The sequence below is a fragment of the Melanerpes formicivorus genome, unplaced genomic scaffold (assembly GCF_026170545.1).
Source record: "Melanerpes formicivorus ecotype bairdi unplaced genomic scaffold, bMelFor1.0.p_v2 SCAF_8, whole genome shotgun sequence".
Taxonomy (NCBI): domain Eukaryota; kingdom Metazoa; phylum Chordata; class Aves; order Piciformes; family Picidae; genus Melanerpes; species Melanerpes formicivorus.
Window position 1 is genome coordinate 2477985 of NW_027142360.1, and position 22711 is coordinate 2500695.

At 47.3% G+C, this 22711-nt stretch overlaps 1 protein-coding gene across 1 annotated transcript in view; it reads left to right on the forward strand.

Moving 5' to 3' along the window:
• CACNA1C (calcium voltage-gated channel subunit alpha1 C) overlaps positions 1-22711 on the forward strand; it is a 755167-nt gene that overhangs the window by 120737 nt on the left and 611719 nt on the right. Inside the window, 1 exon segment of the mRNA XM_068141830.1 lies at positions 5987-6092. Within this exon segment, the coding sequence (XP_067997931.1) occupies positions 5987-6092 (106 nt within the window).

Consider the following 22711-nt stretch of genomic DNA (forward strand, 5'->3'; position numbering starts at 1 on the left):
TAATATTGTTCCTTGGGAGGTCTGGTGGGATGTTAGAAAGATGAGAACAGAATATGAGTATATTAGGTCTTGCTGACATATTTTCAGATGAAGAACTTGTTAAAAATGCTCCTGTCAGTTCTTAGATGTCCTTAAACTACCTGCTTGCCTGTTCCTTTTCCCCTTCAGATGCTAATTTTTTAATCCCCCTGATTAAGTTTGCTACTTTTTATCCCTTCTGGCATAGCTCTGATACTTTAAGCATAAGATGATAGATGATGACTAATAGGATGAAGCTGAAAATTGGTTTACTTGTCAGCACCCCAGTAACCACATGTCTTTAGAGAAAGAGCAGAGAGTGACACTTGATAAATGAATAAGATCAGCAGTGAATGATGTGTTGTAGAACAGGATACAGCCCTGCTAAGATCAGGAGGGAGACAAACCGTGCAATTACAGCGATCCAGAGATGCTGATGGTTGCAGGTTTGGGTATTGTGTGGGTTTAAAGTGAGTTGATGGAAGTGTTTTGTTTTTCTCCATCACAACCTCTCATTTAGTGTTTATAAACATGGGACCCTTAAATGGCAACTGATAATACCAAAGGGTGTGGTGAGGTTTAGTTTTATCCTCACAGAGTTGGCAGGGCTGGAAGGGACCCCAAGGACCATCTAGTTCCACCTCCCTCCCTGCCTCCTAGTCCAGTTGGGGTTTTTTTTCCCATTGTTTGTGGGGGTTGGTTTGTTTGTTTGTTTGTTTTTGCTAAGCACCAAAAACCACTGAGAAAGGCTTAGAATAGTTTCACAAACCACTGCAGTCTAAGTGTGATAGATGCTAAAAGAATACCAACTGGTGCTTCTGTGGTGTTGCTTGCCCAAGCTTTACAGCATTCACAGCCTGAAGCTGCAATTGCATCTAAGAAGAAGTAAAATGAAGCAATGCCCTGATTTTTGCAGAGAGTTAGCTGTGTGCTTAGTCGTCTTCTATGTGTGCAGTGGCTTTGTGGATCTGATAACAGTTTTACACTGCAAAAAGAGAATAAAAGGTGAAAGGAAATGTGCACTAACAGTGGTAAGTCAATAGATAATAATCCTGTAAAACCCCCAAAAATAGGGGGGAAAAAAGCCCTGAGGGGAAGGAAAGCCAGTGGAAGTTCATCTCTTTATAGTTTCATAGTTTCATTCAGGGTTGGAAGGGACCACAAGGATCATCTAGTTCCAACCCCCCTGCCATGGGCAGGGACACCCCACACTAGACCAGGCTGCCCAGAGCCTCAGCCAGCCTGCTCTTAAACACCTCCAGGGACGGAGCCTCGACCACCTCCCTGGACAACCCATTCCAGTGCTTCACCACTCTCGTGGTGAAGAACCTCCTCCTCACATCTAGCCTGAATCTCCCCACCTCCAGCTTCATTCCATTCCCCCTAGTCCTGTCACTACCTGACATCCTGAGAAGTCCTTCCCCAGCCTTCCTGTAGCCCCCTTCAGATCCTGGAAGGCCACAATGAGGTCACCTGGGAGCCTTCTCTTCTGCAGACTGAACAGCCCCAACTCCTTCAGTCTGTCCTCACAGGAGAGGTGCTCCAGCCCTCTGCTCATCCTCCTGGCCCTTCTCTGGACACGCTCCAGCACCTCCACATCCCTCTTGTAATAGGGGCTCCAGAATTGGACACAGTACTCCAGGTGGGGTCTCACCAGGGCTGAGTAGAGGGGGAGGATCACCTCCCTCGACCTGCTAGCCACACTTCTCCTGATGCAGCCCAGGATCTGATTGGCTTTGCAGGCTGCAAGTATACATTGAGAGCTCATGTTGAGCTTTTTGTCCACCAGCACCCCCAAGTCTCTCTCCTCAGGGCTACTTTCCAGCCAGTCCCTGCCCAGCCTGGATTTGTGCCTGGGATTGCCTCGACCCAGCTGCAGGACCCTGCACTTGCTCTTATTGAACTTCATGAGGTTGGCTTGTGCCCACCTCTCCAGCCTGTCAAGGTCCCTCTGGATGGCCTCCCTTCCCTCCAGCCTGTCTGCTGCACCACACAGCTTGGTGTCATCAGCAAACTTGCTGAGGGTGCACTCAGTGCCACTGTCCATGGCACCCACAAAGCTGTTGAATAAGACAGGTCCCAGGACTGATCCCTGAGGGACTCCGCTTGTCCCTGGCCTCCACTGGGACAGTGTATGCAGTAAACCCTGTGTATACAGTCTCTATGGGATATAGATATAGAAGTTCATGTCTTTATGCAGTAAACCCTATGTACACAGTCTCTATAGTATATAGATAGAGGTATCTAAGAAGCCCTGTTGATTTGACATGTAATCTGCCTGCCATGCCCTGCTCTTCTTCCTCCACATTACCTTATACCTCCTGTGGCTCACAGGTTTAAGCACATGTGGTGGGTTGAAATTTCCCCCCCAACATTAAACTTGCCAGACCAGCTCAGTTGGAAGCAAATGAAAGCTGTATTCACAAGCAACACTTAAATCTGCAATAGAATGCAAGGAATATGTACAAAATACCCAGGAGTTACAGTGTTTGCAGGGATTTACAATTAATAAACAGCACAAGGACCTCCCCTGGTTAAAGACCAGTAGCCCAGGGCCACCCCGGGGCACTCCCAGCTCTGAGGAGGCACAGGACAAAGCCCCCTGCAGCAGCATCTGGGGAGGAGTCAGAACCAGTCCAGTTCTGGGACCCTCAGTTTAAGAAGGACATTGAGACACTTGAAGGTGTCCAGAGAAGGGCAACAAGGCTGGGGAGGGGTCTGGAGCACAGCCCTGTGAGGAGAGGCTGAGGGAGCTGGGGTTGCTTAGCCTGGAGAAGAGGAGGCTCAGGGGAGACCTTCTTGCTCTCTCCAACTCCCTGAAGGGAGGTTGTAGCCAGGTGGGGGTTGGTCTCTTCTCCCAGGCAAGCCGCACCACAAGAAGAGGACACAATCTCAAGCTGTGCCAGGGGAGGTTTAGGCTGGGTGTGAGGAGAAAATTCTTCACAGAGAGAGTTGTTGGCCACTGGGATGTGCTACTCAGGGAGGTGGTGGTGTCGCCATCCCTGGAGGTGTTCAAGAGGGGATTGGATGTGGCACTTGGTGCCATGGTTTAGTAGTCAGGAGGTGTTGGGTGATAGGTTGGACTTGATCTCTGAGGTCTTTTCCAACCTTATTGATTCTATGATTCTATTCTATGTTTCTAAGACCAGGGGAAGCTACTAGCTTCTCCTTCTCTGTCTCCCCTTGACCCTCCTGTACAAAAGGTAGAAGAGACAGAAGCAGAGAAGTTAATGCCACAAAGGCAGTGCAGCCAAGGTCAAGCAGGAGCAAGTTATTAGCTCTCCCAGAACCCAGAAGCGAGAAGAGAACGTAAGATTGGTTTGATACAACCAGTTTCAGTTCCTTATCTCTTCCAATGGGGTTGTTCAGGATTATCTTTATTTTCCTTTTCACACCCAAGAGTGATTTGTTTACATTTTACTGCTTTTCTCCTCAAGATCTGTGAAAAACTTTCAAGGCATAGCCTTAAACTCCCCCAGCGCAGCAGTCAGCTGGGGGGTTTGTGTGTCTTAGAGTTCAGGTCGCTGCATATCCTCACCTCCACTTCTTTCCTGCTAAAACTTTCTTGACAGCAGTAATCTGCTGATGTGATGATGGGTTAGGAAATACAGCCCCCCCCAGCATCAGTTTGGAGAATTACCACAGAAGAAATCACCAGACTAGGTCAGAAGGTTTTGGAAGCAAATGAAGCTACATTTACAAGCAGTCTAAAATCTAGAGATATGAAATGCAATGAATGTGTACTGTATGTATATCTACACATTTACAAACAGCACAAAGATTTCCCTGGACAAAACTAAACAGCCTCCCCTCCCCTCCATACAAGGAAAAGAAAGAGAAAGGAGAAAGCAAAGAGTGTAGCTTGTTAGTACTCAGCCACAACAAAAAAACCATAGCCAAGGTCAGCAAGCCAAGCAAAGCCACCAGCTAGTATCATAGTATCATTCAGGGTTGGAAGGGACCACAAGGATCATCTAGTTCCAACCCCCCTGCCTAGTATCAGCTAGAGCTAGAGATGAGAAGAGGCAGGATAATTCATGCAACTAACTTACCAGGCCAAGGGGATCATTTAGACCTGATTATTATCTTCCTTTTACGTCCAATGATAATTTATTTACATTTCTACTATTTTCTAGGGGATTTTCCTAGGCATCGGCCTAAAACTGCCACAGCTCACCAAACTACAGCTGCTGTGCTGACATTTGGCAGCAGGGCAAAGCCAGTCCCATGGCAGCTAAATGCCTGCTCCACTGTAATCCATGGCACAGGTTGACATTCTCCTTGTCCTGTCCTGCTCTTTAATCCCCTCTGGAGTAGTAGAGGCGAGAAATGCCCCCAAATTGCTGCTGGTTTCTCTGTCATAAGGAATTCTTAGCTTCCTGATGTCCTTAATATACTGTGTAGGCACAGTTGTTTTCCCTCTGATGCTGAACAAAATGCAAATAAAAGAAATCCTCCCTTAAATAATTCTTAAGCCAAAGAAGGAATGCCTGGCAGTGTGCTGCGTAAGCACATCTCGGACTCTTCTTTGCCTCAGTACAATTTGTCATCATTTAAATATCTTCCAACTGTATGCAGGTATATCCAGAGGAGGGCAACAGAGCTGGGGAGGGGTCTGGAGCACAGCCCTGGGAGGAGAGGCTGAGGGAGCTGGGGTTGCTTAGCCTGGAGAAGAGGAGGCTCAGAGAGACCTCATTGCTCTCTACAACTCCCTGAAGGGAGGTTGTAGCCAGGAAGGGGTTGGTCTCTTCTCCCAGGCAACCAGCACCAGAACAAGAGGACACAGTCTCAAGCTGTGCCAAGGGAGGTTTAGGCTGGAGGTTAGGAAGAAGTTCTTCCCAGCAAGAGAGATTGGCCATTGGAATGTGCTGCCCAGAGAGGCGGTGGAGTCACCATCCCTGGAGGTGTTTAAGAGGGGACTGGATGAGGCACTTGGTGCCATGGTTTAGTTGATTAGATGGTGCTGGGTGACAGGTTGGACTTCATGATCTCAAAGGTATTTTCCAACTTGGTCTATTCTATTCTATTCTATTCTATTCTATTCTATTCTATTCTATTCTATTCTATTCTATTCTATTCTATTCTATTCTATTCTGCCCTACTCTATTCTATTCTATTCTGCCCTATTCTATTCTATTCTATTCTGCCCTACTCTATTCTATTCTGCCCTACTCTATTCTATTCTATTCTGCCCTGCCCTACTCTATTCTATTCTATTCTATTCTATTCTGCCCTGCCCTACTCTATTCTATTCTGCCCTACTCTATTCTATTCTATTCTGCCCTACTCTATTCTATTCTGCCCTACCCTACTCTACTCTATTCTGCTCTACCCTATCCTACCCTATCCTACCCTATCCTACCCTATCCTACCCTATCCTACCCTATCCTATCCTATCTCTTGTATTTAACTCTCAGATATGAGAGAGGCTTAAAAAAGAAGGGGCGGGGGGGGGGAGGGGGGGAACCCTCACAACAACAGCAACAAAACCCCCCAATCCCCAAACTGCTCTTCAAACCGATCCCAGGGTTTGTAAATGCTAAGGGACAGGACCCAGGGAAGCTAACCATAAGAGGAAAGATGCCAACCCTTCTAGAACAGTTTCTGTTATTAAAAATAGTGCAGCCACACTTGAAGGAAAATAGGGGAAATGCAAGCTAAATAAATACAGGAGGGGGAAAAAAGCCTTCCAAGCCATGGGTGTTTACTCTGGCACGCGACTGGCCTGCACTGCTTTTGACATATTAGGAAGATTCTTGGCTGGGAGCTCCCAGAAGCACTTAAACAAAGGCATGTGTTTCTTTTCAGAATAGAAGAGGCTTGGAATGTTTCTTTAAACAGAATTCTTCTGATTTATTTCTTTTTTTAATTATTATTTTTACAAATGATTTCTCTCCCTTCCCCCCCCCCCCTTTTTGAATCTGTCTGTGCAGGTTTTGGGTCGACTTTCCTTAACTCCATTCCTCAGACCATTTGAAATAATTATTTTACTGACTATTTTTGCCAATTGTGTGGCCTTAGCTATCTATATCCCCTTTCCAGAAGATGATTCCAATGCCACCAATTCCAATCTGGTAAGTCCTCGATGGTTCTTTACTCTTCCTGTTGTGAAAATCCTTTGGAAGCGACCGGGCCGGCTGTTGTAAGGGAGGCAAGGTGACTCCCTTCTCTTCTTTGCTGGATACACTGAGGTGGAGAAGTGGTTTTGAGTGAGGTGTGTCCTCTCTTGAGGTTAGCTCCTGTTTCAGTCGATCTGGCTTGACAAAGCAGCGTTTCAGAACGCCTGCTGCTGCTGCGTGCGGTGTTTTGGCTAACAAACCTCTGCATGCTGCAGAAGGCGTTGGGAAGTTGGAAACTGCAGGTGTTTGGCCGAAGACATCTTTGAGTTGTGGATTTGCATGGTTGGGGTTTTGTCTCACAAAATGCCCCTGTGAAATGAATGCTGTCCCTGGGTGACCCACGAGCTCCCCTGTCGCAGGCAGTGTGTTTGAACAGCGTTTGGTTTTGGCTGTTTCTCTCCTTGTTTAGGTTTCTTCCCTCTTGGTGGGGGAGTAGAGCTTTGCCTCTGTTGTTACTGATGCTAATGTTGATGCTTTGGGATAGAGCTGTCCATAGGAAAAGTGAGAATACTTCCTTTTGGCCTAGCATGGAGTCACAGCAGGGAATTCTGTTCAGTAAGGGCACAGCCCAACCCAGCTCTGGAAGGCGGTTCACTGGGTTAGCAGAAAACATTTTTCTTCCTCTCAAATGCGTGAAGGAATCTCCGGCTTGTCTGGTTGGACCATGACGACAGCTTGGTGCTCTGAGTTTAAGAGTTGGGAGACCACTTCCTGATGAAAATATACTAAGGTCTAAGGAATTTTGGAGGAGGACAGCAAAAGCCAAGCTTCCAAAGCAGGGGTAATTGGGAGGGCTGATAGACAGTGACATTAAAAACGATTCATGCTGATCTTGGGAGTCAGTCATTGGATTCAGTACCTCTCCAAGCTGCATAAGACTTTGGTGGAACAGCACTTCTGTGTTTAAAACACCCCAAAACCCAACCAAACAAAAAAGTTGTAATGTGTGTTTTTACACCGTGGCTTCTTAAAGAAGCTTAAAAGTGGGAGCAGCAGGAGAGAAGTGATTGTTAACCTTTAACCATTCTCTGTACTGACAGCATCTGTCGGTTAGTCTTGTTTCTCTTTTGCTGCTGTCTCGCTGCCAGCTTAACTTAGTGTTTAACAGCGAGTTGTGCTGTGTATATTCGTAACACTTCAGTGTGGTACCTTTCAAAAAGGAATATATTTGATTAAAAAAGGGGAAAAAAAATCCCCAAAACCAAAACCCCCCCAAGCAGATTCAGTTCGTCTGCTGGCTATAAAAGACAGCAGGTTCGTTGCACGTGTTGAGCTGCAAGGTTGAAAGAGGAAAGTGAAGCAGAGTTGATGGTTAGGGGACTCTTAATTTGCCCTCTTGCACTTTTTGGGTTGCAAGGTTGAAAGAGGAAAATGAAGCAGAGTTGATGGCTAGGGGTCTCTTAATTTGCCCTCTTGCACATTTTGGGTTGCAAGGTTGAAAGAAGAAAATGAAGCAGAGTTGATGGTTAGGGGACTCTTAATTTGTCCTCTTGCACATTTTGGGTTGCAAGGGTTGAAAGAGGAAAATGAAGCAGAGTTGATGGTTAGGGGACTCTTAATTTGCCCTCTTGCACATTTTGGGTTGCAAGGTTGAAAGAGGAAAATGAAGCAGAGTTGATGGTTAGGGGACTCTTAATCTGCCCTCTTGCACATTTTGGGTTGCAAGGTTGAAAGAGGAAAATGAAGCAGAGTTGATGGCTAGGGGACTCTTAATTTGCCCTCTTGCACATTTTGGGTTGCAAGGGTTGAAAGAGGAAAATGAAGCAGAGTTGATGGTTAGGGGACTCTTAATCTGCCCTCTTGCACATTTTGGGTTGCAAGGGTTGAAAGAGGAAAATGAAGCAGAGTTGATGGTTAGGGGACTCTTAATCTGCCCTCTTGCACATTTTGGGTTGCAAGGTTGAAAGAGGAAAATGAAGCAGAGTTGATGGTTAGGGGACTCTTAATTTGCCCTCTTGCACATTTTGGGTTGCAAGGTTGAAAGAGGAAAATGAAGCAGAGTTGATGGTTAGGGGACTCTTAATCTGCCCTCTTGCACATTTTGGGTTGCAAGGTTGAAAGAGGAAAATGAAGCAGAGTTGATGGTTAGGGGACTCTTAATCTGCCCTCTTGCACATTTTGGGTTGCAAGGTTGAAAGAGGAAAATGAAGCAGAGTTGATGGCTAGGGGACTCTTAATTTGCCCTCTTGCACATTTTGGGTTGCAAGGGTTGGAAGAGGAAAATGAAGCAGAGTTGATGGTTAGGGGACTCTTAATTTGCCCTCTTGCACATTTTGGGTTGCAAGGTTGAAAGAAGAAAATGAAGCAGAGTTGATGGTTAGGGGACTCTTAATCTGCCCTCTTGCACATTTTGGGTTGCAAGGGTCGAAAGAGGAAAATGAAGCAGAGTTGATGGCTAGGGGACTCTTAATTTGTCTTGAGTTTAATTGGATGTGGATGTTTGTCTCATTTCAGTGAGGAGACTGCTGGCTAATGCTAGGTTGGGAGTATCTTCATAATTTAATAAGGTCTATTGGAGCTGTTCTGCTTGCAAAATACATGTGTACCTTGTGTGCTGAATTGTGTCTCCTTTCCAAGGTGTATTTTGCATCACTTGGTCAATCTGTCACAGCCTTCCCCTCACTTTTGGGGAAGATTTAAAAGAAAACAAGCAAGAATCACCTCAGGAAGGTTTAGAAACGTTTTGTCCTTGAGAATGAGGAGGCATTGTTAATTAATCTACGGAGCTGTTTGCCAGAAGCAAGGGGAGAGGAGAGTAAATTGGGGAGTCTGCATGACTACACTTTGGGTCTTAATGGAAAAGGTGATTAAAAATGCACAATGGGGTTTGTGACGTCAGGCTTTCATTCTACACTGGAACTCAGTAGCCTTGGGTCCTGTGATGTTCTGTCAGTCCCTGTTTGTCTTTGTTGGGCTTGGTGTGGTTGATCTTGTTTTCTCAGGGTAATGTACATCTCTCTCAGCACGTGGATGCTCCTGGTGGGGAGCACGCTTTTGGAGCAGATGTCATATGCTGCATTCAGAAACTTGACACAGAATGGTGAAGAGTTGTGTGTTGTGACCAGTGAATCACAGGGAGGGGAAGTGGAGGAAAATGGGTGAGATAAGGGTGGAAGTGAAAAATAAAAAGGTGGTAGTTGTGTCTTGGAATGGGATCAAAGAATAGATGAAACTCACAGTTAAAGGAGGAAAGCTATTCCAGATTGTAGGAACTACAGAAGAGTTGGACCTTGCTCTCAAAGCACCAAACCATACATGAAAATGACTAGAAGGAAGCTGAGGTTAGTGCTAAGTTCCTGTGAAAGCTCAGGTACTCCATTGATTGATTTTATTTTACTCTTAAGGAGTTTTTTTGCCCTGCCTGTAAGCATGCATTTTGCAGTCAGATGTATTTTGGAGCCATGGAACTTAGAGCTCCAAAGTCTACAAGCTGACAGAGGAAAGGAGTGTGTGTCTGCAATGTGTGCACACAGGCTCACAGCCTGCACGGGGGGGGGTGTGTCTGACCAAAGGGGTACAGACTCCTCCTAACTGCCCAGAAGACATTTTCACCTGTGCAAGAACTCTCGATTCAGTTCCAATTTGCCTTTTAGTTTAGTTAAAGCTGCCACAGAAGCTCCCACACCCCTGCTTTCCTGGGCCATCCCTAACTTCCTCATCTATGAAAGAACTAACTACAGAAAGCATCTGATGGATAGTAGCTGCTTTGCACAGTCTGGAAGTGACACAAACTTTCCAATAAGCTGACACTTTTCCCTTCTCCAAGCTTCCATCACAACTTTTCAAACAATACTTTCTTTGGGGGGGAGGTGAAGTAAGAAGCCAATCAGTTATTTTTAACAAACTCATGGAGCAGAGAGTGGTGAGAGAAGACAAAGGACTTCTGACCTGTGTGTGTGATAGTTTAGCTCAAGGGCTAACCTGCTTGCTCCCCTAACACAAAAGTGAGGGGAAAGTAACACACACACCTCAGGGCTGAGATAAAGAGCTAAGAGAAAAGTTTAATGGAGCATAAGATATCATAATCACAACATTTATTACCTTAGCTAATAATCTAATTAATCTACTAATCCAATGGATGATGACCTTAGCTTAGCCTATTTCCAGAAGCAGCACAGTGAAATGCAGAGGGGAAAAAACCCAGCATAAAATAGAAAAGCAAACCCAGAAGCTACCTGGCTCCCACCCATTCCACCACCATGCCTGCAGAAAGCCAGCACCCGAGGACCCAGAACCCAGAAGCAGCAACCAGAAGAGGAAGCCTCCCATGTTGCAGTCTGATCTTCAAGCCCCATCACACTTTGCTCCAGCCAGCACTTTCATTTCTGAAGCTGGCATCACTGCAGCATGGTGTGGAGAACAGCAGCAGGTTCAGCTCCATCCATGACAGAGCAGCTTCTCCTCTTTGTTCAAGTAGAAAAGAATGTTTCCATAAATAATTGTTGGGTATGACTGTCAGAGGTATGATCACTCATTGCTCAGGCAGGGCATGCTTACTGCAGTATGCCTTCCGCACAGGTCTTGAGGAGACACATGCCTCATTTGCCTGTACAAAACCAGCAAGCTACAGACAAATCTTCATTTTAATAAGCCTTGTCTTCAGGTGCAAGATTTCTTTGGTGTGAAGGCTCTGGGGAGTCCTAATACCAGCCTTCTGCTAACTGAAGGGGCTACAAGAAGGCTGGAGAGGGACTGTTTAGAAAGGGCTGTAGTGAAAGGATGAAGGGCAGTGGTTTGAAACTAGAGAAGAGCAGATTTAGACTGGAGGTAAGGAACAGGTTTTGCACTGTCAGAGTGGTGGAACACTGGCACAGGTTGCCCAGGGAGGTGGTTGAGGCCCCATCCCTGGAGATATTGAAGCTCAGGGTCGACAGGGCTCTGGGCAACCTGCTCTAGTTGAGGATGTCCCTGCTGAATGCTGATAGATGGCCATTGGAGGTTCCTTCTAACCCAAACCATTCTATGATGCCACAGTGATTAGTATGAGCGTTGGAACTGAATTCAGAAGACTGCCCCTTCCTGTTTGTGTTAGTGAGGGATTGTGATTAGCTGCTATATGTTATTAATTCAGTCCAAACACCACACAGATGTTCTGACTGGTGTTCTGCGTTCTGCCTTCTAGTGATAAGAATAACAGCAGTAAGAACAATAATATTTTATTACTAGTATTATTAGAAGCAGATGTGTTAGTAATTATCAGTGTGGTGGGGTTATTAGTAATACTGTTATTGGTATTATTATTGGCATTATTATTCCTTTAAATCCTCAAGGCCATGTTTATTGAGTCCAGGAGGGGTACCTTGGACTGTGAAGCACTTTCAATTCATACTGAAACCTGAAGATTTCTTTCCTTGCATTTTATGCTCACTGCAGTGTCTTTGTCACTGGCTTGAGGAAGCATCCCAGAATATCCTAATGCAGTAATAAGAAATGCCTGCATGTGTCTTCACAGCATCACAGTATCACTAAGGTTGGAAGAGACCTCGAGGATCATCAAGTCCAACCTATCACCACAGACCTCATGACTAGACCATGGCACCAAGTGCCACGTCCAATCCCCTCTTCAGGAGTTTCAATCTTGTGAAGCTTGAAGTGTGTTCACTGGAGTGCCCTTGAACTGGCACAAGTGAAAAAGAGTTGGTTTGGGGGCAGAATTTTCTGGCATACATGAACTCTGCTGAGACTTTGCTTAAATTTCATAGAATCACAGAACTGTCAGGGTTGGAAGACACCTCAAGGATCAGCCAGTTCCATCCCCCCTACCATGGGCAGGGACACCTCACACCACAGCAGGTTGCTCACAGCCACATCCAGCCTGGCTGCAAACACCTCCAGGGATGAGGCTTCCACCACCTCCCTGGGCAACCTGTGCCAGGCTCTCACCACCCTCATGGGGAAGGTCTTCTTCCTGACATCCAATCCGAACCTACTAATTTCTATTTTTGTGCCATTCCCCCCAGTCCTATCCCTCCCTGACACCCTCAAAAGTCCCTCCCCAGCTTTCTTGTAGCCCCCTTCGGATCCTGGAAGGCCACAAGAAGGTCTCCTTGGAGCACAACCCCAACTCCCTCAGTCTGTCTCCATGTGAGAGCAGCTCTAGCCCTCTGCTCATCCTCATGGCCCTTCTCTGGACACCTTTCAGCACCTTCAGATCTTTCCTGTACTCCCAGTAAAAAGAAGCTGATGCATGTGCTGTGCAAGGAAGAGTTATGCATTCTCTTCATACAGCTGGAAAAATTTGAGCTGGTTTGAGGGAAATGAAAGTTAGCCTGCTTGAGAGGGTGTGAGACAGGGGCTTTCTGCTTGTGCATTAGATCAGGGCTAGAGTATGCTCAGGGGTAAGACTGTAGAGTGCCTAAGGTAGGGAGCTAAGAGAGGAAAATGTTTCTGTCACTCTCCTGGCAATTCCAAATGGCACAGCATGGTGATATTGTAAGGAGGTTCAGACCAACGTCTGCAGCATGTTCTGTGGATGGGGCTCACTCAGTTGTTTATGCTTTGGATAAATAGCAGGAGAAGATTCCCTGTGGTGTTTTGGTAGCTTTGCTTTCCCTCCTTTGTCCTCCTTACAGGAAGGAAATCCTGCTGTACACCAGTTACATTTGAAACAAGATCTCTTTTGTTCATATGTGAGCTTAGAGTAGGATGTCACCTTCAGTCTGATGTGCAGTTGAGGAGGGGGCAGCCTCTGCTCCTTGGTGGCAAGCAACAGGAGCAGAGGGAATGGTTCCAAGCTGCACCAGGGGAGCTGCAGGCTGGATGCTAGGAAATATTTCTTCCCAGAGAGGGTTCTCAGACACTGGAATGGTCTGCCCAGGGCAGTGCTGGAGTCCCCATCCCTGGAGGTGTTTAAGCAGTGTGTGGAGCTGGTGCTTGAGGACATGGTTTAGTGTTGGCCCTGCAGTGCTGGGTGGAAGGTTGGAGTGGATGAGCTTGGAGGTCTCTTCCAAACAGGTGTTTTGTGTGATTCTGTGATAGCTGAAATGGGACCCTCTGAAAGGAAAACTGGAATCTCAGCTTGCTTCTGAGTGCCTTTGCCAGTCAATGTTGTGGGAATGCCTGCCTATGGAAGGAATGGAAAGGGGGCTTGCTGTTCAGGAAGGTTCACCTGCTTTATTCACTGGGGAATTATGGAAGTGTCCAGCTGATAAGGTGATTCCTGAACAAAACAAGTAAGTCTCTAACCTTTTTGCATCTGCAGCAGACTGACACAATAGGTATGGGAATGGCTGCACATAGATATCTCTCTCTATATATCTCCTTTCTAGATATTGACATAACAAACTCCATTTTTTGTGTCAGAGGATTCTGGAGTCAGCATCTTGAACTGTCTTTCATTTCTCTGGTGCAAGGTCAGAAAGTGTTAGCAAAGTGCAGGTGAGGGGGTCAGGAAAAGGAAAGATATCTTTTCTGGACAGGGCTAAGGAAAAATGCTGCTTGCAAAGCTCTTGCTTCTCTTGTGCTGTTGCTGTCAGCCTCCTGTGTGACAGTTCCCAGCTGGCAGCTGAATACAGTAATGAGATATGCTAACATTAGCAGTGAGGTGCAGGGTAGGGCAGAGTGGATACCAAGCTAATAAGCTCTCATAGGTCTGTTAGCTTGGGCCTCATGTCAGCACTGCTACAGCTGGGGGAGCTTACAGAATTTGAAAAGTGAGGAGTGGCAGAAGCTGGAAAAAAGGCTCTGAAGAGGTTGCAAAGGAATGAAAACCAGGGTAAGGAGAGGAAAAGAAAGGTGATTGTCCCCCAAATCCTTGAGGACTTCCTTCAGAAAGATTGGGAATCACTGAGCTGAGCAATGCCAAGGAAGTTGAGTATGATGGGATTTAGACTCAGCATCTCCCAGAGTCCTCAGTAGCCCTGCCTCTGGCAGTAGTGAGATGCAGGGTGGAAGAAATGCCTTGAGTCTGAGAGGAGGACATTCAAACTTGCCTGCTGGTTTTGATGTTGGCAAACTCTTTGGCCTTGGGTGAATTGCTGTCTCAATTTTCCCAGCTGCAGAATGGGTTGCTTACTGCTCTAATAGTGAAGGTAGTTACTCAGTGCCTTGCATCAAGCAGACCATTACAAGGATTGCTGTAGAGCAGACTGTCAAGAAAAGAGGACAGACTGAAGGAGTTGGGGCTGTTCAGTCTGGAGAAGAGAAGGCTCCCAGGTGACCTCATTGTGGCCTTCCAGTATCTGAAGGGGGCTACAAGAAGGCTGGGGAGGGACTGCTCAGGATCTCAGGCAGTGATAGGGGGAATGGAATGAAGCTGGAGGTGGGGAGATTGAGGCTGGAGGTGAGGAGGAAGTTCTTCCCCATGAGAGTGGTGAAGCCCTGGAATGGGTTGTCCAGGGAGGTGGTTGGGGCACTGTCCCTGGAGGTGTTTAAGCCCAGGCTGGCTGAGGCTCTGGGCAGGCTGATCTAGTGTGGGGTGTCCCTGCCCATGGCAGGGGGGTTGGAACTAGATGATCCTTGTGGTCCTTTCCAACCCTGACTGACACTATGATACTATGAAAATCTGTAGCAATAAATTCCATGCTAGTGGTCACTAGCTGACCAAGAAGGGTAAGAAGTAGGATGGGAGCTTCAGCTGTTTGCATTGGTCAGGACAGAATTTAGTTCCACACAAGCAAATCCCAGCCTTCTGCTTCTCTTTGTACCAGTGGTCCCTTTGTCTTCCACTCTGTGCTGCTTGTTTTTTGCCTTCTCTTGATTCTCTTGTGGCTGTCCTCATTTTTTTCCTGCCTGTTAAATCTTTGCTTCAGCAAGCATTTTTTCTCCTTCTAGTCCAGCTTCCACCAGCCCTGTCTCCTTGGCTTTCTCTTTTTCCTCCTAAGTGGAGCCTCCCATTGACAGGAGTTTCATGTGTTACTCACCTGCTTTCTCATTGATCTCAGTGCTGTCCTCACTCAGCTTCAGCTCCCTGTCTACTTCTCTCCTACATTCTAAAATTCCTTTCTGCTTCCAGACCTGGGCTCTGTCACCAAGCAATCCCAGAGCTCCTTTCAGCTTCTTTCTTATTTTCAAGCTCCATTCTCAACACATTGGCCTTGCAGCCTGAGCATGTCCCTGGTTTTGCCTTAGCCCTTTTGCTTTTGAAATCAGGGTGCTTAGCAATGAGCTCTGGACACCAGAAAGCAGAAGTACAGAGAGAGTTGCCCCAACTCAGAGAGTCTTTATTTCAGCTTGATTCAGACCGGTTAAGAAGAGTTATGACATGGATCCTTGTAGCCCTTGCTCAGCTCAGTGGATGTGACATGTACACGGAGGTCTGCAGAAGCTGTGAGATGTCTGATCAGTGTTTGTAAGGACAGTCTGGGTGTTAGGTCTTACCAAGTCTCTCTGGAGTCTCTGCAGATGGAGGATTTTAAAGCCAGTCTGGCCAAATTTACACAAGCAGGCAAAGCAAAAGATGCAGCCCTTGTTGAACCTCCTGAGGTTCAGTCAGAGCCAGTGCAGGGTCCTGCACCTGGGCCAGAACAATCCTCACTATCAATACAGACTGGGGGAGGAGGGGATAGAAAGCAGCCCTGAGGAAAAGAACTTGAGGGTGCTGATGGAGGAGAAGCTGGGCAGGAGCAGGCAGGGTGAGCTTGCAGCACAGAAGGCCAAGGGCAGGCTGGGCTGCATCCAAAGCAGCATTGCCAGCAGAGCCAGACAGAGCATTCTGCCACTTTGCTCTGCTGAGGCCTCACCTGGAGGACTGCATCTAGCTCTGGAGCCCTCAGTGCAGGAAGGACATGGACCTGATGGAGCAGGTCCAGAGGAGGCCACAAAAATGATCAGGGGGTTGGAGCAGCTCTGCTATGAGGACAGGCTGAGGGAGCTGGGGGTGTTCAGCCTGGAGAAGAGAAGGCTCCAGGGAGACCTAATAGCAGCCTGCCAGTACCTGAAGGGAGCTTAAAGAAGGATGGAGAGAGACTGTTTGCAAAGGCCTGCAGGGACAGGACCAGGGGCAGTGGCTTCAAACTAGAGCAGAGCAGATTGAGATTGGATGATAGGAACAAGTTCTGCACCATGAGGGTAGTGGAACACTGGAACAGGTTGCCCAGGGAGGTGGTTGAGGCCCCATCCCTGGAGATATTGAAGGTGAGGCTGGACAGGGCTCTGGGCAACCTGATCTAGTGGAGGATGTCCCTGCTGAGTGCAGAGGGGTTGGACTGGATGAGCTTTGGAGGTCCCTTCCAACCCAGCCCATTCTGTGATTCTACACACAAAAGCCCCATTCATTTGGCAGTTCATCTGACTTGTGGCAAAGAATGTGATCACCACAGTAAAGAGTTGCTCAGATAATTTATTTCTTTACAGTGGCATTAAGCAGTGGACATTTTAAAGCAGTTGTGTCTGAAATAGTGCACAAATACTCAGCCTGAAACTCTAAACTGGTAAAATCACAATTAGCAGCAGCTGGAAACAGGATCTTAATGACAGAAAGGGCTGGGTAGTTGTAACAGATGTAGTGCTTGAGATTCAGCTTCATTAATGCCTTCCATATTAAGATGCAACAGAGTGCCTCCCTGAATCAGGGAGATATTGAAGAGCAGCATAATAGGCTTTCAGAATTAAATAATCAATTACATATAATGCTGTTACAATATCCAGTACATTTATATTATGCAGTATATAATGGAGTAAAAGGCAGAGGATTAAGAGATACAGACCTAGGGGGAAATTAGGTTTCAGATTTCCTGAAAGAGAGAAACGTGCCTTTGAGGCAAAATTAAACTCTCAAAGAAGGGCTGGACTGGTTTGGAGAAGCTTCAGAGGAGGGAACCTTTGCACAGACAGATGCAAGAGTGGCAGGAAAAATGGGGTGCTCCAATTGGCTTACCACAGGACTATAAGTTGTGGGGGAAAAAAATGGTTACACAAGCTAGTCCAAGTCCCCAGAAGCTCAATATGGATGGTCAGTGTGCAGCTGCAGCCCAGAGAGCCAAGCAGAGCCTAGGCTGCAGCAAGAGAAGAACAGCCAGCAGGGCCAGGGAGGTGATTCTCCCCCTCTACACCGCTCCAGTGAGACCACAGCTGGAGCTCTGTGCCCAGTTCTGGAGCCTCTGTTACAGGAAGGATCTGGAGGTGCTGGAAGGTGTCCAGAGAAGGGCCACGAGGATGAGCAGAGGGCTGGAGCTGCTTTGCTGGGAGGAGAGAGAGAGAGTTGGGGTTGTTCAGTCTGGAGAGGAGAAGGCTTTGAGGAGACCTTCTTGTGGCCTTCCAGGATCTGAAGGGGGCTCCAAGAAAGCTGGGGAGGGACTTTTGAGGGTGTCAGGGAGGGATAGGACTGGGGGGAATGGATCCAAGCTAGAGGAGGGGAGATTTAGATTAGACCTTAGGAAGAAGTTGTTCCCCATGAGGGTGGTGAGAGCCTGGTACAGGTTGCCCAGGGAGGTGGTGGAAGCCTCATTACTGAGGTTTAAAAGGCCAGGCTGGATGTGGCTCTGGGAAACCAGACATAGTGTGAGGTGTCCTTGGCCATGGCAGGGAGTTGGAACTGGATGTTCCTTGAGGTCCTTTCCAACCCTGACAATTCTGTGATTCTGTGACACAGTAAACCTGAAACTTGCAGGATCCCTGTTTCTTTTAGTGAGTTTGAAATGTTAACCATCTGTTTTGGGCTTGATGTCAAGTTCATTAGTTTAGTCCAAGCATTAAAGCTATTTGTTCAGTTTGATCAGACAGCTCTGGTTCCCATTTTCCTTTCTAAACTTCTGACTTACTGAGTATATGTTAGACTTTCATTATTTTTGTGGGTTTTTAGGTGGTTATTATTCTTGCCTAGCAAACCCCAATGCCCTTTTCTTTTGGTCTTCCTTCCTGTGGAAGGAAAAATGTGGAAGTAGGCCAAGGAAGAGACTTTAAGTCCATTTTGTTTCACTGTGGTCTACTTCTTGCCCATTTCTTTTAAAAGCAGAGGACATTTCCAAAATGGCATCTACTTTTCACAGGCTCACAGGAGGTTAGGGTTGGAAGGAACCTCTGGAGATCTTCCAGTCCAACCCCCCTGCCAGAGCAGGAGCAGAGAATCCAGCACAGGTCACACAGGAACACATCCAGACAGGGCTGGAAAGGCTCCAGGGAAGGAGACTCCATAACCTCTCTGGGCAGCCTGCTCCAGGGCTCTGGGACCCTCACAGTCAAGAAGTTCTTCCTCATGTGGAGCTGGCACCTCCTGTGCTGGAGTTTCCATCCCTTGCCCCTTGTCCTGTCCCAGGGCACAAGTGAGCAGAGGCTGTCCCTGTCCCTTCCTTCTCTCCTGACCCTCAGCCCTTCAGCTATTGATAGACATTGATCAGATCCCTCTCAGCCTTCTCCTCTCCAGATTTTTTGTTTTCTTTTTGACACAAGTATCCTTAGCCCTATAAAGCTGTGGGATGTTAGACTTGGCTTCATGAATCCAGCAGAATCCTTTTAATTATGGTGGGAGCTGAGGCTCTCTCTCTTAGGTGCTTTTACCCACGATCATTAGATTCCTTTATGTCCAGTTTATATTGTGCCACATTCTTGGGTTTTTCATCAGGCAAACTTCCCATTGACCTCCCTGGCCTTTACATGAGAGTCACCCAAACCCATCCCCTAATTCAGTGCATGGTATTGACAAACAATTGCTGGAACACAGGGCTGTGCTGACGTCTGCAAAACCAATGACTCTCAGGGCAATGCTCCTTCTGTTTGAGAAACCTCAAAAACTTCTCATCATTCCCTTAGAAAGAGAAGAATGGATGTGCTGCTTGCCAAGGGCTAGGGCTGCCAAGAGGGAAGAATGTTTTGTATGTTCATCAAAATTTTGACTAGCTATTCCTCTGGAGGACAATTCCTGTTGTCCCCCCCTCATGTTTTCTTGTTTCATAGCATCCCTTCAGTCCTTCTGGCTGGGTGACAACCTGCACTTTAAAGCCAGCTAAGACCATCCTTGAATTGGAATTCTGAGGAACACTGGACAATTTATAAATGAGTTTGTCTACAGGCTTATGGAACCAAATCTCTTTCCTTATACAGTAACCATGAAGAGCTTATACTTACCAATTAGATTTACCTCTTAAGAATACCGTGTTGGAAGCTCACCACTTGGGGGAAGGCTTCCAGTACACAGCAGGAAATACTCATTAACATCTCTTCAGTGTGCTGCATTCCTGACAGGTGCTGGGAAGCTGGAACAGCAGATTATCCCCTTAAGAATCGGAGAACCATAGAATTGTTAGGGTTGGAAAGGACCTCAAGGATCAGCTAGTTCCAACCCTCTGCCATGGGCAGGGACACCTCACACTAGTCAGGTTGCCCAGAGCCACATCCAGCCTGGCCTTAAAAACCTCCAGGCATGAGGCTTCCACTACCTCCCTGGGCAACCTGTGCCAGGCTCTCACCACCCTCAGGGGGAAGGACTTCCTAATATCCAGTCTGAATCTACCCATTTCTAGTTTTGCTCCATCCCCCCCAGTCCTATCACTCCCTGACACCCTCAAAAGTCCCTCCCCATCTTTCTCATAGCCCCCTTCAGATACTTGCTTAGCAAGTTCTGTTTTACCTAGGCAAGGGGGGCTGGTCCCATCTTTGGACTGCAGTGTTTTTCTAACCTTCTACTGTCATCTTAATCAACCTGTGATGGTCTGTGGGAGACCAGGGAATGTGTATTTTGCTCAGCTGAGACACTTTAAAGAGGCATAAATGCAAAGTTTTGCACATGCCTGATGTAAATTGGTGTCTCTGTTGCTCATGGTGAGCTTATCCTTGCAGACTCTAGTGCAGGACTCCACTGCAGGGCTGCTGGCCAAAGGAGTGTACGTGCTCTTTGGTAACTGTCACACTTCTGTGGCTCTGCTGGCTGTACACTTTCTGTACAATCTAGCTGTGCTATCAACACCTGTAGCCCTGTGCACTGCATTTGGCAATGGCAGGAGCAGGATTCCCAGCTCCCCCAGTATCAGCTTTCCAGAAGTGGTGTGTATGGTGCTCAGTAGCTCTTGGCAGCTGTGCAGCCCTGGTCAGACTGTCCTGATAAACTCGCGCCGACGGAGAGTTCGGGGTTTGGGAATCCTTCCTTTCCTGCTGGCCTGCTGTTGTCTGCTGCTTGCCATTGTCTCTCCAGCTTCTGTTAGAAACTGAAGCAGTCATTTGCATGTGATTATCTTCATCTGGTATGGCGAAATGTTTTTTCTAGCTGGCAATAAATGTGCTTAATCTCTGAACGTTCCTCTTTGATCTGCAGCACGGCGACCGCCTTTCATGTGGCCCTTTTCAAATGCTTTCGTTCCACTGCCCTCAAAGGGGAAACCTCACACAGAAATGGAGCTTCCTACTATTGCCTTACCATTATTATTATTTTTATCCATGAAAAAAGCCACTTACAGTGCTGTTGTCCTTGTGTGGCCTTATTGTGTGCCAGAGTCACTTTAAAGCAAGAATCCTTGTTTTCAAGGAGATTAAGCAGCCGACTATGTGGCCACAGAGATCTTTTTCTTCTTCTTCTTCTTTTTTTTTTTTTCTGAAGGTCTAGTTCTAGCTGCAGCATTGTTTCACAATCTAAACTTGTATTCAAAAACAGCCAAACAAACAGAAAGTTTCTCCTCAGGATGGTCACCAAGATGCGGTCTGAATCCGAAGAAAGGCACAGCAGTGCCCTTCGGGATTAGTTGGCTGAGATGAAAGACTGCAAGATGAAATAGCAGGAAGAGGATGAGCAGCTCCTGTTCATCTCCTTTAGATGCTTGTGTAAAACCTTAACAGTGACAAACTGAGATCTCAAACACATATGACTTGCACCAATGCAGGAACAGATATTGGGGCATTTAACTGCTCACAGTTGTTTTGCTGTAGGGCTATGAGAATGAGCAGAGGGCTGGAGCTGCTCTGCTGTGAGGACAGGCTGACAGAGTTGGGGGTGTTCAGTCTGGAGAAGATGCCAAGGAGAACTAATTGTGGCTTTTCAGTATCTGAAGGGGGCTACAAGAAAACTGGGGAGGCACTTTCTAGGGTGTCAGGGAGTGATAGGACTGGGGGGAGTGAAAAAAAAAAACCCTAGAAATAGGTAGATTCAGATTGGATGATAGGAAGAAGTTGTTCCCCATGAGGGTGGTGAGAGCCTGGCACAGGTTGCCCAGGGAGGTGGTGGAAGCCTCATCCCTGGAGGTTTTTTAAGGCCAGGCTGGATGTGGCTGTGAGCAACCTGCTGTAGTGTGAGGTGTCCCTGCCCATGGCAGGGGGGTTGGAACTGGCTGATCCTTGAGGTGCCTTCCAGCCCTGACAATTCTGTGATTCTGTGATACTACCTCTGCTCTTTACAGACATTGCTGTTCTTGCAACAAAGGTAAGGGAACAGACAATTCCAGCTTCCCCCTTCTGTTAAATGCCTCAGGTGCCTCCTGAGTCCAGGAAGATAACTATGCACTTGCTTGTGCAAATACTGAGCAGTCACGCACAGCTCTGGCAATAGAGTGCTTCTCTATCTCCACCTGGAGCTTTCTATGAAGCCCAGTGCTGTGTGTCAAAGCAAAGAGAGCAATAGGTGAAAGGCATCTGCATGTAGTATCATAGTATCATAGTATCATTCAGGTTTGGAAGGGACCACAAGGATCACCCAGTTCCAACCCCCCTGCCATGGGCAGGGACACCCCACACTAGATCAGGCTGCCCAGAGCCTCATCCAGCCTGGGCTTAAACACCTCCAGGGACGGGGCCTCGACCACCTCCCTGGACAAGCCATTCCAGGGCTTCACCACTCTCATGGGGAAGAACTTCCTCCTCACATCCAGCCTCAATCTCCCCAGCTCCAGCTTCATTCCATTCCCCCTAGTCCTATCACTCCCTGAGATCCTGAGCAGTCCCTCCCAAGCCTTCTTGTAGCCCCCTTCAGATACTGGAAGGCCACAATGAGGTCACCTGGGAGCCTTCTCTTCTCCAGACTGAACAGCCCCAACTCCTTCAGTCTGTCCTCACAACAGAGCAGTTCCAGCCCTCTGATCATCCTTGTGGCCCTTCTCTGGACACCTTCCAGCACCTCCAGATCCCTCTTGTAATAGGGGCTCCAGAACTGGACACAGTACTCCAAGTGGGGTCTCACCAGGGCTGAGTAGAGGGGGAGAATCACCTCCCTTGCCCTGCTGGCCACACTTCTCCTGATGCAGCCCAGGAGCTGATTGGCTTTCTGGGCTGCAAGTGCACACTGAGAGCTCCTGTTGAGCTTCTCCTCCCCCAGCACCCCCAAGTCTCTCTCCTCAGGGCTGCTTTCCAGCCAGTCCCTGCCCAGCCTGGATTTGTGCCTGGGATTGCCTCGACCCAGATGCAGATGTAGATATCCAGGCTGTGGTGTACACCTGATGGTGCATTGATTCTACCACGAGGAGCAGGCTAAAACTCCTCGGAACTTGTGTCCTGATTGTTGTAAGTCATTAGTCATGATTTACTCTCCCCTTACCCAACCTGCACCAAGCTTCAGCTGTGACTCAAGCCACTGACTGACTGCTTTGTTTTTTTCTTTTATAGCTCTTATCTTATTCAACAGTTTCCCTGTGTCCTACTTCTCATTTGACAATTACATAATTTTTTATCCATCTCAGGGGTGTGATGGTTTCATCCTGACATAAATAAGCTCTTGTTTA